Below are 17,139 nucleotides of genomic sequence, written 5' to 3'. Positions count from 1 at the left end.
AACAGGTCCTGGAAGGCCCATTGGTACCGACCAGACGCCGTGTCATCCTCAACCCACAGGCATTACTGTATACAGATATGGAGGGGCATGAGGTCAGCACACCGCTCTCCTGGCCATATGTTAGTTTATGAGACCAGAGCCGCTACTTCTCTATCAAGTAGCTAGCTGCTCAGTTTGCCTCACAATGCACGAGTGCACTCCGCTTGCCAAAAGCGCTCAGCAATCACTAACAGAAATATCAACATTAAAAAGAAGGCTGCCAGAGAACTCGCAATGGGATCTAATACACAGCCCTAATGATTCAGTGAAAGAGTTTTTGAATTTTGTTGAGGACACAGACAGAGCACTGTTATAAACCAAAATTGGTAGAACACAAGGAACGTAGCAGCGCCACCTCACTCGGTAAGTGATTGGTGTCATATGCAAAGGTTCATCAGATGTTGCTGCCAGAAGAATAAAAGGAGTTGAAATGAAAAGTAGCTAGAAAGGTACAGGAATTGGATGATGAAAATACAAGTGAAATATTTAATGACTTATTTAAAGGCGATATGGAGACTGAATATGGGAACAGGTGTTGGGATGCATATACAATGGATAATGAGAACAGGGAGGAAATTGAGGCTGATTTTATGAAGGAAACTGAATAAAAAGTGAAAAAGGTACAGAAGGTGCAACCTGTTGTTAAGGTAATTGTGGGGAATGTTGAAACTGAAGTCCTGTGGGATACTGGCTCAAATATATCAACTGTGTCTGAATCCTTCTGGTAATGAATAAGAATTAGGGCTCTAGTAAAGCTAACTATAAGTGGATAAAGGTCAAGACTGCAACTGGAGCATGCTGTAAGCCCATCAGAAAGGAAACCATTTTAGAATTTATGACAAATAATTATTGTTTTAGTGTGTGCTGTTTTATTTCAGGATTGTCAATCACATTTTTGGCATGGATTTTCTGTATAAATATAAGTATAATATTGAGGTGAAGGACAGCGTTTTGGATTTTAATGCTGGTGGGTACAGAAAAATAATAAAGTTTAAAGAAGAAATATAGGGAGGTAAAGTGATGACACATTTGCAGAAGGAAAATGAAAGGTACTAGAAGTCATGTGCAGGAGAACAAATAGTTAATAATGTAAAGGAGGTGCATGACTTACCAGAAGAGAGAAGGCTTCAACTGGACAAACTTTTGCATAAATATCAGAGAATGTTTTCCGATAATTCATGAGAGGTAGTGAATTTTGAGTATTCATTGAAGATGACATCTCGTAGTATCATTAAGGTAAGGCCTTTCCTTACTGCAGTTAGGGACAAAGCGGCAGTAAGAGAGAGGATTCAAAAAATGTTCGAACGGAAAGTATTATGACAGGGAAGGAGTGAATACAGTAATCTAGTTGTAGCGGTTAGGAATAAGGGTGGAAGTATACAGATAATGTCAGATGCAAGTAGATTAAATAAAATGTTAGGGAAAAAGACCAACCACAAAATATGAATGTGCTGTTGCTAAAATTCAATAGCATAATGGTAATGTCAAGTGTGGATCTGAGCTATGAGTTCTGGCATGTGCCACTTGCCAAAGAAAACATAAAATATACAGCTTTTCTGTTTCCTGTTTAGGGTCGTTCCATTTGGTCTGTCCATATCAGCTGCTGATTTTACTAGAGCATTAAATCATATATTTGGAAGTGAATTGATTATAAGGCATACAGTATAGAGAGTTATGGTTTTAGGGCGCAAAACTGCTACAGATATTAGCGCCCAGACTGTGACTTAGGAAAAGGCAGAAATGGGAATGAAACTCAAAAAATTGGAGAAACTAAAAATGGAAGGAGAGCTTAAAAAACCACTATAGAAGGGGGTTGTTGTCCCCAAAAAGAGCTTCAAATGACTGACGTCATCTCACTGGCACTAATAAACTCTAGAACGCAATTGGCTGAGCGCATGTCATCTGCTAAAATGGAATATATATCAGGCGACAGCTGTAGACTGACGCATAACGGAGTAAAATAGAGGCACTAAAGTAAAAGGTGTCTTACCATCCACAGCTGAGAGCAGCGGGGACAAAGTGGGGGAGGATCACCACTTAAAGGATGTCGATGGCTAAAAAGACAGTGCCCTATCCGGAGTCTAGTTAAAATGACCTCCTCCCAACGACGCGTTCGGGAGGAAGAGGCCCAAGCACAGGGAAGAGCTTTCACGTCCCGCAATTTATTATTGGGAAGTGTCGACCAATGTGCGTGCCATAGAAGAGTAACATGACGACATAAAACACTCCGTAGATCTGCCAAGGGAATCGTGCGAATAGCTGGCTGAAGAAGAGAGACTGCAGCCTTGGCCGCAATATCGGCCGCCTCATTTCCACAGATACCAAAGTGTCCTAGGATCCAGAGGAATGCCACAGATGCGCCCCTCCAAGTGGAGCAAGTGGAGGTAGTCCTGAATCTGGTGGACCAGAGGATGGACAGGGTACAGAGCTTGGAGACTGAGGAGAGAGCTGAGAGAATCCGAACAGATAACATACTGTATCCGCTGATGGCGACGGATGTATTGGACAGCCTGGAGAACAGCGTAAAGCTCCGCAGTATAAACCGAACACTGGTCAGGAAGCCGAAATCGATTTGGGGTGTCACCAACAATATAGGCACTCCCTACACCTAACGATGTTTTCAAGCCATCAGTGTAAATAAATGTGGCTTCCTTCATTTGTGCACACAGAGCAGCAAATGCCCGATGATAAACAAGTGAAGGGGTACCATCCTTGGAAAAGTGACAAAGGTCACGGAGCAGGCAGGTCCGGGGACGGAGCCAAGGCAGTGCTGTACCCCAAGTTGTCAAGGTTTTAGGAAAGCGGAAGGAAAGAGAACGGAGCAGTTGACGGAAGTGGACTCCCGGTGGTAGTAGGGAGGAAGGGCGGCCTGCATACCGTACATCCAAGGAGGCGTCGAAAAAAATGTCATGGGCTGGATTAGCAGGCATGGAAGACAGATGGCTAGCCTAACAACTCAGAAGGGCTGTTCGCCGATTGGACAGCGAAGGTTCAGGAGTCTCAGCATAAAGGCTTTCCACAGTGCTGGTGTAAAAAGCTCCAGACACTAAATGTAATCCACAGTGGTGGATAGAGTCGAGACGCCGAAGAATAGACAGCCGAGCAGAGGAGTAAACTATGCTTCCATAGTCCAATTTCGAGCGCACTAAGGCGCGATAGAGGCAGAGAAGGACTACTCGGTCCGCTCCTCAGGAGGTACCACTCAGGACACAGAGGGTGTTGTGGGATCGCAGACAGCGAGCCGAAAGATACGAAATGTGGGAGGACCAGCACAGTTTTCTGTCAAACATAAGACCCAAGAATTTAGCGATGTCCGAAAACGGAAGGTTGACAGGTCCTAGATGTAAGGAAGGTGGAAGAAACTCCTTACAACGCCAAAAATTAACACACACGGTCTTACCGGGAGAAAAGCGGAAGCCGGTTTCAATGCTCCAAGAGTGGAGGCGATCGAGACACCCTTGAAGACGTCATTCAAGAAGGTTGGTCCATTGAGAGCTGTAGTAGATCGCAAAATTGTCCACAAAGAGGGAGCCTGAGACATCGGGAAGGAGACAGTCCATAATTGGATTTATGGCAATGGCAAACAGTACAACACTTAGCACGGAGCCCTGGGGTACCCCGTTTTCTTGGGAGAAAGTACGGGAGAGAGTAGTGTTCACCCGCACTCTAAATGTGCGCTCTGCCATAAATTCGCGAAGAAAATGGGGCAGCCGACCTCGTAAGCCCCAAGAGAACAGTGTGCAGAGGATGCCTTTCTTCCAACAGGTATCGAATGCTCTCTCCAGATCAAAAAATATTACTACTGTTTGGCGTTTCTGGAGAAAAATGTTCATAATATAAGTGGAGAGAGCAACAAGATGGTCAATTGCAGAACGATGCTTTCGGAAAGCGCATTGGGCAGGTGTTAAAAGACTGCGGGACTCCAGCCACCAAGCTAAACGGCAATTCACCATATGCTCCAAAACCTTACATACACTACTCGAGAGAGAAATGGGGCGATAGCTAGAGGGGAGATGTTTGTCCTTTCCAGGTTTCAGAACAGGAACGACGATAGCTTCCCGCTATCGTCTGGGAAAAGTACTGTCAGTCCAAATTCGATTATAAAGGTGAAGGAGGTAACGCAGACTATGAGTTGATAAATGCTGCAACATTTGGATGGGGATACCATCCGGTCCTGGGGCAGAGGAGCGAGAAGAAGAGAGTGCATGTTGGAATTCCCGCATGGAGAAAACAGTATTATAGCTTTTGCGATTTTGAGAGGAGACAGCAAGAGGTTGCACTTCCGCTGCACGTTTCTTCGGGAGAAACACTGGCGAGTAATTTGAAGAGCTCAAAATCTCAGCAAAGTGTTGACCCAATCAGTTAGAAATTGCGACGGGATCCACTAACGTATCATGCGCGACAGTGAGCCCAGAGACCGGGGAGAAACTAGGCGTGCCAGATAACCGTCGAATCCGACTCCAAACTTCCGAGGAGGGAGTGAAGGTGTTAAATGAGCTAGTAAAGAAGTTCCAGCTTGCCTTCTTCCTATTGCGGATGACGTGACGGCGTCGCGCACGGAACTGCTTATATCGGATACAGTTGGCCAAAGTAGGATGGTGGCGGAAAACGTGAAGAGCACATCGCCGCTCACGTATTGCGTCACGGCATGCCTCGTTTCACCAAGGAACTGGGGGGCGCCGGGCAATACGGAAGTGCATCGTATTGAACGTTCCGCAGCTGTAAGAATAACGTCTGTAATATGTGTGACCTCATCGTCGACGCTAGGAAAGTGACGGTCATAAAATGTCGCTAGAGACAAAAAAAGTGTCCAATCGGCTTGGGCAAACTTCCAACATCGCGGGCGCATATATGGCAGTTGAGGCTGCAGTCTAAGAACATATGGAAAGTGGTCACTCGAGTGTGTATCATCAAGGGTGAACCATTCGAAGTGCCGAGCAAGCGGAACAGTACCGACCGAAAGATCAAAATGAGAGAAATTTGTCATGGAGGCATACAAAAATGTAGGGTAACCAGTGTTGAGGCAAACAAGATCCGCTTGGTGGAAGATGTCTATCAATACTGAGCCACGCGGACAAGGATGAGGTGATCCCCAAAGGGGTGGTGGGCATTGAAGTCCCCAACCAGCAAATAGGGGGGGTTGGAAGCTGACCAAGAAGATGAAGGAGATCAGCTCGTACCATTGGTGTGGGCGATGGAATGTATACAGTACAAAGAGAGAAGGTGTATCCAGAAAGGGAAAGACGGACAGCGACAGCTTGGAAGGAAGTGTTTAAGGGGATTGGGTGATAATGGAGAAGAATCATGAGTCCTCCATGTGCTGGAGTGCCTTCAACAGAGGGGAAATCAAATCGGACTGACTGAAAATGGGTGAGAACAAAGCAGTCATGGGGAAGCAGCTTTGTTTCCTGAAGACAGAAGATGACCGGCGAGTAGGATCATAAGAGGATCGACAATTCATCCCGATTGGCTCAAATGCCGTGGATATTCCAGTGGATAATGGACATAGGGTGGACAGAAAATGGAGGAATGTGACCAAGGTTGCTGTCAACTCAATGACTGCTCAGAGCTTGCGACCAACAGCATGGAACGGCATTCAGCTGAAAGCAGATGATCCTGATCCATATGTTGTTCAGGAGCAGCTCCTGCCACCAGCGATCGGCCGGTTGATTGGCCACCAACAGTGCGCCTCAGCGAAACAGACCGCCAGGTGGTGCTGTAGATGAAACACGCCTTGGCAGAGAAGGAGGGGAACTGGGTTTCTTATTAGCCTTCTTGGAAACATGATGTTTAGATGAAGGAGGAACCGATGGTTGTGAAGTTGGGGCACAAAAAAAAACTTCACAAGTATGCTCTTTTTTTGAAGTCTTGGTGTCTGACTTTTGGGCTCGAGATTTAGCAGAACCCGATGAAGGGTGAACCATAGAGTGAGCAGGCAAAGTGGGGAGGTTGAACGGGCGATCTTTGTGCTGGTCGATCCGACAATCGTGGCACTAAAGGTGAGATCACGAGTCTGTGTGGCCGCCTCCTTTGTTGGCCGAGGAGAGGCAAGGACAGTGCTGTATCTTCCTGTCTGAGGCACAATGGGCTTTCGACTGGCGAATAATTTTCGAGCAGCAAAGGTTGACACCTTTTCCTTCACTCTGATTTCCTGGATGAGCTTTTCGTCTTTAAAAATGGGGCAATCTCAAGAGGAAGCAGCGTGGTCACCCATACAGTTGATGCAACGAAGGGATGGAGGTGGACAAGCACCCTCATGGGCATCCTTGCCACACGTAACACATTTGGCCGGATTGGAACAGGACTGACTGGTGTGATTGAACCACTGACAGCGATAGCAACGCATAGGGTTTGGGATGTAAGGGTGAATGGCAATTATCTCATAGCCAGCTTTGATTTTCGATGGGAGTTGAACTTTGTCAAATGTCAAGAATACAGTACGGGTTGGAATGATGTTCATGTCAACCCTTTTCATGACTCTAAGAACAGCCGTTACGCCCTGGTCAGACAGGTAGTGTTGAATTTCCTCGTCGGACAATCTGTCGAGGGAGCGTGTATAAACGATCCCATGTGATGAATTTAAAGTGCAGTGTGCTTCCACCCGGACAGGGAAGGTGTGTAACAGTGAAGTACGCAGCAATTTTTGTGCCTGGAGGGCACTGACTGTTTCTAACAACAAGATGCCATTTCATAATCTCGAACAAGACTTTACAGGACCTGCAATTGCGTCGACACCTTTCTGAGTAATGAAAGGGTTGACCGTGGAGAAGTCGTGACCTTCGTCAAACTGAGAAACAAAAGGAACTGTGGCAACGATGGAAGGACTGTCTGTGGCTGAGAGTCATTGAACTTACGCTTGTGAGCAGACATAGTAGAAGATGAGGAAACCATTGCGAAAGTACCCCCCATGATTACCGGCGTCTCCGATGGCGTGCTCGTTCCTTGTGGGGGCCCTCTCTGAGGGCACTACCCTCTTAGGTGATTGTTCACACCTCAGGTCACACCTCCCGAGAAACGGATGGAGGGACCAATCGGCACTTTCGGAAGGTATCAGCTTGTGTAATCACCCCTCCCTGGGCCTGGCCATTACCAGGGGTTATGTACGTGTCCTACCTGTCTACCTGGGGCGGGGAATTATGCGTTACCCCGTCACCGGCTACGCATGGAAATGCGTGGGTCGGCCTTCAGACACGCACAGGGAGGAAAAAAGAGAAAGGGAAAAAACAAGGGGAAAAGAGAAGGACAAAGGAAGGACAAAGACTTGCAAGCAGAGAAAGCAAAGAATGTGTTACATTTTTGAGCGTCTCTGGACATAGGCACAAAACATACTCCCAGAGGGGGAGAAAAGGAAGGAAAGAGGCAGAGGTGAGAGGGGGGAGGGCCAAGATGGGGGATGGGGAAGGATGCGGAAAGGAAAGGTATGTAGCCCGGAAAGGGAGCAAGGCCACATTAGCTCAGGGTCCCGTGCTCGCTACGCACGTATCCACAAAAGAGTTGTGGACCCCATGGGGGGGCATACAGTGTATGTGGATGATATACTTACCACTAGCAGTACATGTCATGAACACTGTCTGTTGTTAGAAGTGGTGATGAGAGCACTACAGAATGGGGGAATGACACTCAAACTTAGTAAATGTGAATTTATGCAGGCAGAATTAACTTTTCTGGGCCTTCAGTTAACAGCTGAAGGATTACTGCCTAACAGGGACAAGACTAAGGCCACTGTGGGATGTATGAGGCCCAATTTAAAATTTTCCATAGGGCTGTGTAATTTCATTGGGGACTATAATATGAACACTCCAAATCTGTGTAAAGTATCAAAGAAAAATGTTTTCTAGAACTGGACACTTCTCTGTGATGAGTTTGCTGCAATAAAGAAAAGCTGATGTAATAGCAAAATATTATATTACCCAGACATGTCACTCCCTTTCGCATTGCCTATGACAGCTCAGATTTTGGTGTGGAATCTGTGCTATTTCACAAAAAGATGATAGATGGGGCAGTGGCACAGAGGACAATAACATTCGCTAGCTGGATGTTTTTAAAACATGAACACATGTATGGGATCTTGGAAAAGGAACTCTTGGCTTTGGTGTTCAGGTTTCAGAAATTTAGGATCTATTTGGAGGGTGATTGCAAAACAGGAGCCAAAGCCTGAAATTCATTAAGTGAATTTAGGATGTAAAGGGTATGAGACAATGGGAAGATATTACAAGATTTATAGGGGAGTTTTATTTAGGTGTAAAAAGCAAGATAAGGAAAATTGAAAGTTGTTTTTCCCTGATGAGCAGGTTGATATGTTGATAGACTATATCCATCACAGTCATGGGCACTACAGAGCCCAGAACTGTACAGAAATTATAAAGGAGTTTATATATTTCAATAATATGGCAAAAAGGGTTAGAAGGCAGTTGGCTAGCTGTGAAAGATGTCAGCATGTGAAACATAATGCTGTGGCAGTACAGGGTGAAATGTAAGACCTCTTGCCCAGTAAAACAGGAGAGCTGCTTGCTATCAACTTTTTCGGCCCACTGCCCACAGGTCGAGGTGGTGTACAATACATGTTGGTATCTGTGGCTGTATTCTCAAAATATGTAAATCTTTATCCACTAAAAAAGAGACACAAATAAGAACATCATCAATAAGTTATAGGAGGACTATATACTACAAATAAAATCACCAGAGAAAATTCTTTCAGATAATGGAGCACAATTTGTTTTAGGGATGTTTGATAAATTCATAGAGAGAGTGAGTGCAACACATATGAGCATCTCACTTTACAACCTGACAAGTGATCCTGCTGTGGGGTACATGTGATAACTAGGTAGACTATGAAGAACATGCCGAAGCAAAAGGCACAATGGTTGTGCTGGATATGTTCCTGTATTTGAGGACCTCACAAATATAGGGAAGAGTTGCTCCACTGGTTTCTCTACCTATGAAGTCATGATGAGTAACAGGCCAGCAAATCTCACAGCTGGAAATGTGGAATTTCCTCAGGGCAACATAATGAAAGAGAGACATGCATTGATTTTGCAGCAGATGGAAAGAAAGAGGCGGCGCAATGGGAAACACAAGATGACCACATTCAAAATTCGGGGACAAAGTTCTAGTCAGGACTAAAGAAAAATCAAGCAACATTGATAGTGAAATAAAAAAATTGTTTGGACTTTATCACGGGCCATTTGAGATTGTCGAGTGTCCACACTCCAGTGGATACAGGCCAGTCTACCCTAATAGAAAGAAACCACTTATTCTCTGGAATATGAATGAATTGAGACTATATGTTGACAAGTGATATGGTAGTGATAAATAGAGAAATTTGTGTTCCAGTACATTAGTTGCACATGCATAATCAGTTAAACATATTGGGAGATTATTATGTATATTGAATTATTGTTGTTTGTATATTTGTAAGAAATTTTGAAGAATTATTGTCTGTGTTGCGTAAATATAATTATTTTGGGGGTTTGTTCAGTAACTGCCAGGAATGATATTGGGGTGTAGGAAGAAAGCATGGGGTCGGGGGGATAATAGTTTGTTTCTTAAGATAGCAAGGAAAGTTGTACCCAGACCTTGTGGCAGATGCATGAGGGTGGTGCCAGTCATGAACCTGCCAAAATTAAATAAATAATGACTTAGCAAGGGAAAATATCTGTAATTTGAAAAAATAGTGATATAATTATAATTAGAAATTATTTGCAGTAAACTGGTACTTACTGTTTGCTGTGTGAAATAGCACATCATTTACCTGTTTGAGTAAAATGTTCACAAATTATTAAGTCTGTGGGTGTGATTAGGTTCTCAGATTGAATCATAAGGAGTTTGCATTTGTTAAAAGTTTGTTTGTGCACTTTGTTCCGTGCTTCAAGGTCTTTCACTTGTGAACTGATACAGTGAACACATGGTAAACCAGAGAGGCTTTCGATAGCCTGATTGCTGGGAAGCCATGGGAACACATTTACAGCAACTTTTGATTTGGGTCATTTGTTTGACATTTGTCATGATTTGGCTTGACTGACAAGGAGTAGAATGCACTAGTGACTGCACTTTAATGCAAGAGATATGGTCTGCTGATGCACAGATGGATCTAGGACTCAAGGGAGAGGTCCTTGCTATGGCAGCAAGTGGAAGACAGCAGTGAGGGCATAACCAGTGAAGTGATATGCAATGACACAGAAGACTGAAGATAGGCAATTCCATTTAAACTGATTTGATTGATGCACATTCAGACAAATCATTGAAATTTATATGCGTGTTTAGAAAGTAAGATCACTTACAGTTTAGATGTATAGTTGCTTCCACATCTCTTATTTCGATGATAAAAATTTTGCCATGTGAAGTTCCTACTCAGATTTTGGCACAGTTTATTTGAACTCACATTTGTTCATTACTTATATATACAGTAGTTGTATGGCTGTGGAAGTCTTGGTGCTATTTCATGTAGCCATTACTGAGGTAATGTCTTCATGAAGTGGGGGTATGTAACATAACGAGTGAAACTGTGCATCTAAAATGGAGTCATCCACAAATACGTAAAGCTTTTAGCCTTTACTTGTAGAAGGTTTTGAATAACTTAATGCAAAATGGGCAAGAAACATTTAAGTAATTGTTTTGACAAGCAACTGTTGTTATAGTTTGTACACTATATTAAAATTAAAATAATTGTACTGACAAAATATAATAGCATATGATAGAATAAGTGTGTACAGAACTGTGTAACATATTTGGTTTAAGTACTTGTAAATTGTAAAAAGTGTTTGTAAACAGATGGTAGTCTGGTACATGGATGTTAATTTGACTGGGACAGTATGTCACATGACAAAATGTAGGACAGACACACACAGCAGACATCGTTGTCTTTCATGTGCTGGGAGCTGTGCAGGTAAGGTGGGCAAGAACAGCTTGGGATCGCACACGTGTTTTGATTCTGAGGCAGGATCAGGCCTATAGGATTTTTCAGAAGCTAATATTCGGTTTATAAGTTTGTGAGCCATGAACACAATGTAATTACAGTGACTGTGATGTAGTGAACTGTTTATTGTCTGCCAATGCTGTGCTAAAACTATTTACGGATTCGATTGGAACATTGCGCGTATGACCATCAGTTATAGCTAAGCGAGTTTCTATGAATTACGCTATGATATAAATCTAACTGTGCTAAGCTTACATTAATATCCATAATTCTTGATTTTGTTGCTCAGTTTACTATTATATATCTGTATTTCACTGACCAACCTCATAGGCCACCTTAATAATCGTTTATGTAAGGTTCAAAATGGTTCAAATGGCTCTGAGCACTATGGGACTCAACTGCTGTGGTCATCAGTCCCCTAGAACTTAGAACTACTTAAACCTCACTAACCTAAGGACATCACACACATCCATGCCCGAGGCAGGATTCGAACCTGCGACCGTAGCAGTCGCACGGTTCCGGACTGCGCGCCTAGAACCGCGAGACCACCGCGGCCGGCGTTTATGTAAGGGCATAAAGCAAAGGTGTGCAATGAAACCCCTGTGCAGACAAGCCATTTAACAGGTTTTGTACGCGCTCTCTGCTGCAGTGCTAACCACTTGCAACATTACAACAGGAAAAGCAACATTAAGAAGCAGCAATGGCTAAACAACAAATGTAAGACAAACTGCTTATTTGCTTCTGTCCCGAGACAGAAGCAAATAAGCAGTTTGTCAACAAGTGGCCACGAAAGTCTTAACAATTTTGTAACAAATGTAAGGATGTAGATGCATATAGAACAAGGGAAAAATGGATAATGCCTACGGGAAATCTGAAAAGATATTTGGAGACGAGAAAAACAGCTGTGTGAATATCAAGAGCTCAGTTGAAAAACCAGTACTAAGCAAATAAGCTAAAAGGTGGAAGGAGTATACAAAATAGTTATACAAGAAAATGTACCTGCAGACAGTGTTATAGAAAGAAAAGAGGTCATAGATGACAATGTGAGAAGAATTTGACAGAGTGCTGAAACACTTAAATCAGAACAAGCCCACCCCAGAATGGATGGCATTGCCTCAAAGCTATTGACATCCTTGGGTGAGACAGCAATAATAAAACTATTCCACCTAGTATTCAAGATGTATGATATGGGTGAAATTCCCTCTGTCTTCAAGAAGAAAGGAATAATTCTAATTCCAAAGAAAACAGGTGCTGATTGAACTATCAGTTTAATAAGTCACGTGTGAAAAATACTTAAAGTAATTATTTACAGAAGAATGAAAAAAACTGGTAGGGGCCAACCTCAGGACAGAACACATTGGCTTCCAGCAAAATGTAGGAACACAAAAGAGAATATTGGCCTTACGACTTATTGCAGAAGATAATTAAGGGAAGCCAAACTCATATTTATCACTTTTGCAGATTAGGAGAAAGCTTTTGATAACGTTGACTTGAATATACTCTTTCAAAATCTGCAGGTAGCAGGGGTGAAATACAGAAAGTGAAAGGTTATATAAAACTTGCACAAAAAGTTATAAGAGTCGAGGGGCATGAAAGGGAAGCAGTGGTTGAGGATGGTCTGAGACTAGGTTGTAGTCTACAGCATGAAAGGGAAGCAGTGGTTTAGAATGGACTGAGCCTAGGTTGTAGCCTATCCCCAATGATATTCAATCTGTACATTGAACAAGTAGTAAAGAAAATTAAAGAAAAATTTGGAGTACGGATTAAAGTCCAGAGAGAAAATATAAAAACTTTGAGGTTTGCTGAGAACACTGTAATTCTGTTAGAAACAGCTAAGGACTTGGAAGAGCAGCTGAACAGGATGTACAGAGTCTTAAAAAGAAATATATAAGAGGCCCATCAACAAAATCAAAGCAAGGATAATGGGATGTACGAGGAGGGACCCAAAAGTAACCGGAATCGTAATGCTGCACATCATGTACTATTAGCAGCCGTTTGTGCCACCAGAGGGTTGTAGTAGGAGCTCTGCTAAGTCGTTCTGCCATGCGGCGTCACCCAACAGCGAGAAGTGTGGTTTCTTTGGCACTTCTTTGAGTGTGCATACAGTGCAGACACGACACGAGGAGATGGCTAGTTCTTACGAACAATGTGGCAGTGAAGTTCTGTTTCTTGCTTGGCAAGAATGCAGCAGAAACTGTTATGATGATTCAGACAGCCTACAAAGACCATGCTCTTATTAAAATGCAAGTGTACGAATGATTTTCTTGGTTTAAAAATGGAGAAATGGTGGTTGAAGATCAGCCCCATTCCGGTCGACCTTCAGCTGCTCAAAGTGAAGACAACATTGACAAAATCCATGATCTCATCAGTGAAAATCGACGCAGGACAATCGACCAACTCAAGAACTAGTCTGGGTTGTCCTGGAGCTCAATTCAGCGCATCTTGACCATTGATTTGGGGATGCGAAGAGTAGCAGCAAAATTTGTGCCGAAGCTTCTTACTGGAGATCAAAGGGATCGTCGCATTCAAGCCTGTCTCAAAATGAAGGACGCGTTCAAAGATGATCCACATTTTTTTCAACAAAATCATTACAGGTGATAGGTGATGAGTCACAATGCTATGGGTATGATCCAGAAAGCAAACAACAGTCATCACAATGGAAATCTCCTGGCTCACCTCGACCAAAAAAACCTTCGCAAGTGAAATCAAATGCGAAAATGATATATATATATTTTTTTCCGACGTCAAAGGGATCATACACTCTTAATTTGTCCCTGAAAACCAGACAGTAAACCAACAATTCTATTTGGAGTTTATGAAATGGCTTCACAGAAGTTTGTCACAAAAATATCCGGCTGTGTGGGATTCTGGCATGTGGTTCCTGCATCACGACAATGTTCCTGCGCACACGACTCTCAGCGTTCGCTAGTTTTTGGCCTCAATGAAGACGACTACCTTGACCCAAGCGCCCTATTTGCCAGATTTAGCACCCTCAGACTTCTTCCTATTCCCAAGGATGAAAAGAGACTTGAGAGGGAAGCATTTTGCAGATGTGTAAGACGTAAAACGCAGTGTCATGAAAGTGCTAGCAGGTATCAAAGAGGACGAATTTAAAAGGTGCTTCGACACTGGAATTAATCTTTGGACACGTGTATTAATGCTAATGGAGAGTACTTCGAAGGAGATTAAGGTTGTATTTGAAAACAATAAAGTATATGCTTTCTAGAAAGAAATTCCCGTTATTTTTGAGTCGCCCCTCGAAGCTGAATTAAACAAGGTGGTGGTGATGGAATTAGATTAGGAAATGAGACACTAAAAGTAGTACATGAGTTTTGCTATTTGGGCAGTAAAAGAGCTGATGATGGCTGAAGTAGAGGGGATATAAAATGTAGACTGGTAGTGGCAGGAAAAGCATTTCTGAAGAAGAGAAATTAACACCAACACTAGATTCAAGTGTTAGGAAGTCTTTCCTAAAGGTCTTTCTCTGGATTGTTGCTTAGTGTGGATGTGAAACACGGATGATACACAGTTCAGGTAAGAAGAGAATGAAGTCTCTGAAATGTGGTGCTACAGAGGAATACTAATGATTAGATGGGTAGATCATGTGACTAACAATGGGGTACCAAACAAATTGGGGAGAAAAGAAATTTGTACCACAACTTGACTAAAAGAAGGGATCAGTTGACAGGACACGTTCGGAGACATCAAGGGATACAGTAAGCGGGTTCCAAAGGACGTAGGACGCAGTAGGTACTTGGAGATGAAGAGGCTTGCACAGGATAAAGTAGCACAGAGAGCTGCAGCAAACCAGTCTCCACACTGAAGAACACAGTACACACACAGTATTTGGTAATCTAATACTGTCCTGGTAGATGTACATTGTGATCTTTTTGAATGTTCAGCTGGGGTACAGCACTGGTTCTACATGATATTATGCAAAAGCAGTTCTGTTGACTGCCATGAAATTATAAGCTTCTCCAGAAGGGTACTCTGATGTTCTTCTTCCAGCATGGAACTTAACTCTACAAAATCACTAAGAACAGAGATCTTCTCAAGAACCACTAAGCCTATAAATGAGATTGAAATCTGAGTTCATGTGTTTTCATGCACACTATGTCAAATCCATACTCTCAGTTACTGTTAGCATCAATGAAATTTAATTTATTACTGTTCTGGACCCATTCTATGAGGGCTATTCAGAAAGTAGGGAACATTTCTGTCTGACGCCTCTAGGTGAATGCCGATGGTGTATATTTTGGTATGTGCATGCTCAGCAGCTCAGTTGGCATCCATCTGTGACAGCGGAAATGTCTCTGCGCATCTGGATTTTTCGACATTCGAATTTTAATTGTGCGCTGCAATCGAAACCCTGCCAGTTGTGAGGTGCAGTCTGATACGGTTTTTGTTGGCAGCAAAAAACCTAAAATCTATAGAAATTTATCGTGAACTGCAAAGTGTATGGAAAGAATGTAATGAGTGAATGTTCCATCTGTAAATTGTGCATTCGCTTTAAAAATGGTCGAACCAATGATCATGATGAAGAGAAGAGTGGACGCCTGAGCATTGTGACTGACGATCTTGTCACTAAAGTTGATGAAACAATTCATGAAAACTGTTGCTTCACAGTAACAGAGCTTTCGCTTTCTTTTCCAGAAGTTTCACAGACTTTGTTGTTTGAAATTGACGCTCAAAAGCTAGGCTACCACAAGTCTCAGGTGGCAGAATTTTATGACTAAGGTCTTTCAAAGCTTGTCCACCGCTATGATAAGTGCCTCAATGTGTTTGGTGACAATGTGTAAAAGTAGTATGTATTTCTTGTACTTAGCTGTCTTTTTAATGCCAAAACGTTCCCTGCTTTCTGAATAGCCCTTGTATTAACACCTTGATCCAGTGATTTCCCATTTCTTTTGGATAGTGAATATCACTGCTTTAACCTGACTTCCTCCATACTACAAAAATTTGGTAATCACAAGTTCTCACTTTGGTGCCTATCGGCTACAGCACAAAACCATAAATTTTAACTATCCTGCTTTATGTGCTCCTACCAAGTCCATTATCTGACACCAACACATGTTTTGTCAAACTATAATACTTTTCTGAGCCCAGTTCACCTTAAAATCATATAGGTTTGAAAAGATTTAATATGCCACACTTGAAGGTATACAATGACAGTTTCATTATTAATTATTTCTTTAATGACAAGTAATACATTTTGCTTGCACTCTATCATGAAGTTGTATATCTATTATGATTTGTTGAGTAATTATTTATTTATTTTGCAACAAATAAAATTCAAATCTATTCACTGCCCTGATTGTCTTTAATAAAAATTTCTTGGCATTGCTGTTGCTCCATGCCATTTCTACTCTTAGCCACTCATACTTAACAGGTATTGGAAATACAAACTCATCTGACAGCTACAAAGGCAAGAATTTGTCACTGAACCAGGCAATTTATTTAAACTAATGTATGCATGAATTAGTTTGTTATAAGATACCAATGTTTCACAGCAGGATGACAGAACAATAACAGCAGTGTTCCATCTGACAAGGCCATATTACCAGGTTTAACAGTAGCTGCTACAGCATCAATATCATCCATATTCAAATGTGATGCTTTCAAAGCATCCTGAACAACTTTTTCAATGTGCTCCTGATGTAACTTTTTTGCAACTGGTGGAATTATTCCCCCAAAACTGAAACACAAAACAGTCAAATCAGAAAAAGAAATAATGACAACTGAAAGAATAAAAAGAACAATTCACCAAACAGTCGAGACACTGAGTTGCTGCAAAGCCCATCAATAAGACTGAGAATGTTGCTAACTTTCAGAACAGCCTTCTTCAGACATACATGTAGAACTGTACAGCTACTGATAAAACTGTTCCAGTATTACAGCTCAACTAGGGTAAAGGGTTATTGAGCAGTGGAGCAGGTGGACGGAGAAAGGAGAAGGGGAGCGGGAGGAAAGATTGGGGAAGCATAGCTGGTGACTGGCATGGAGAGGCAGGCAGGCACACAGGACAAAAACATAGTACCAGTGAGCTCATACTGACCACAGATGGGAAGAGTTGTCTGCATCACACATTGACATGGAGCAGTGGATTAGGATGGGGAGAGGGGTATGATTGAAGCTGGAGTCACAAAAGAAAATTTATCAATTATACCATTAACATTGGTGGATTA

At 42.5% G+C, this 17,139-nt stretch overlaps 1 protein-coding gene across 2 annotated transcripts in view; it reads right to left on the bottom strand.

The window, feature by feature from the left end:
• Nucleotides 1-17,139, bottom strand: part of LOC126331808 (tRNA N6-adenosine threonylcarbamoyltransferase, mitochondrial-like) — an 85,967-nt gene that overhangs the window by 46,404 nt on the left and 22,424 nt on the right. For both annotated transcript variants that reach the window (XM_049996524.1, XM_049996522.1), the window contains exon 2: nt 16,516-16,649. In XM_049996524.1, coding sequence (XP_049852481.1) covers nt 16,516-16,649 — 134 coding nt within the window. The remainder of the gene's footprint in view (nt 1-16,515; nt 16,650-17,139) is intronic.

This window comes from Schistocerca gregaria, chromosome 2, assembly GCF_023897955.1.
Source record: "Schistocerca gregaria isolate iqSchGreg1 chromosome 2, iqSchGreg1.2, whole genome shotgun sequence".
Classification (NCBI taxonomy): domain Eukaryota; kingdom Metazoa; phylum Arthropoda; class Insecta; order Orthoptera; family Acrididae; genus Schistocerca; species Schistocerca gregaria.
This window is presented reverse-complemented; position numbering and strand designations above follow the sequence as displayed.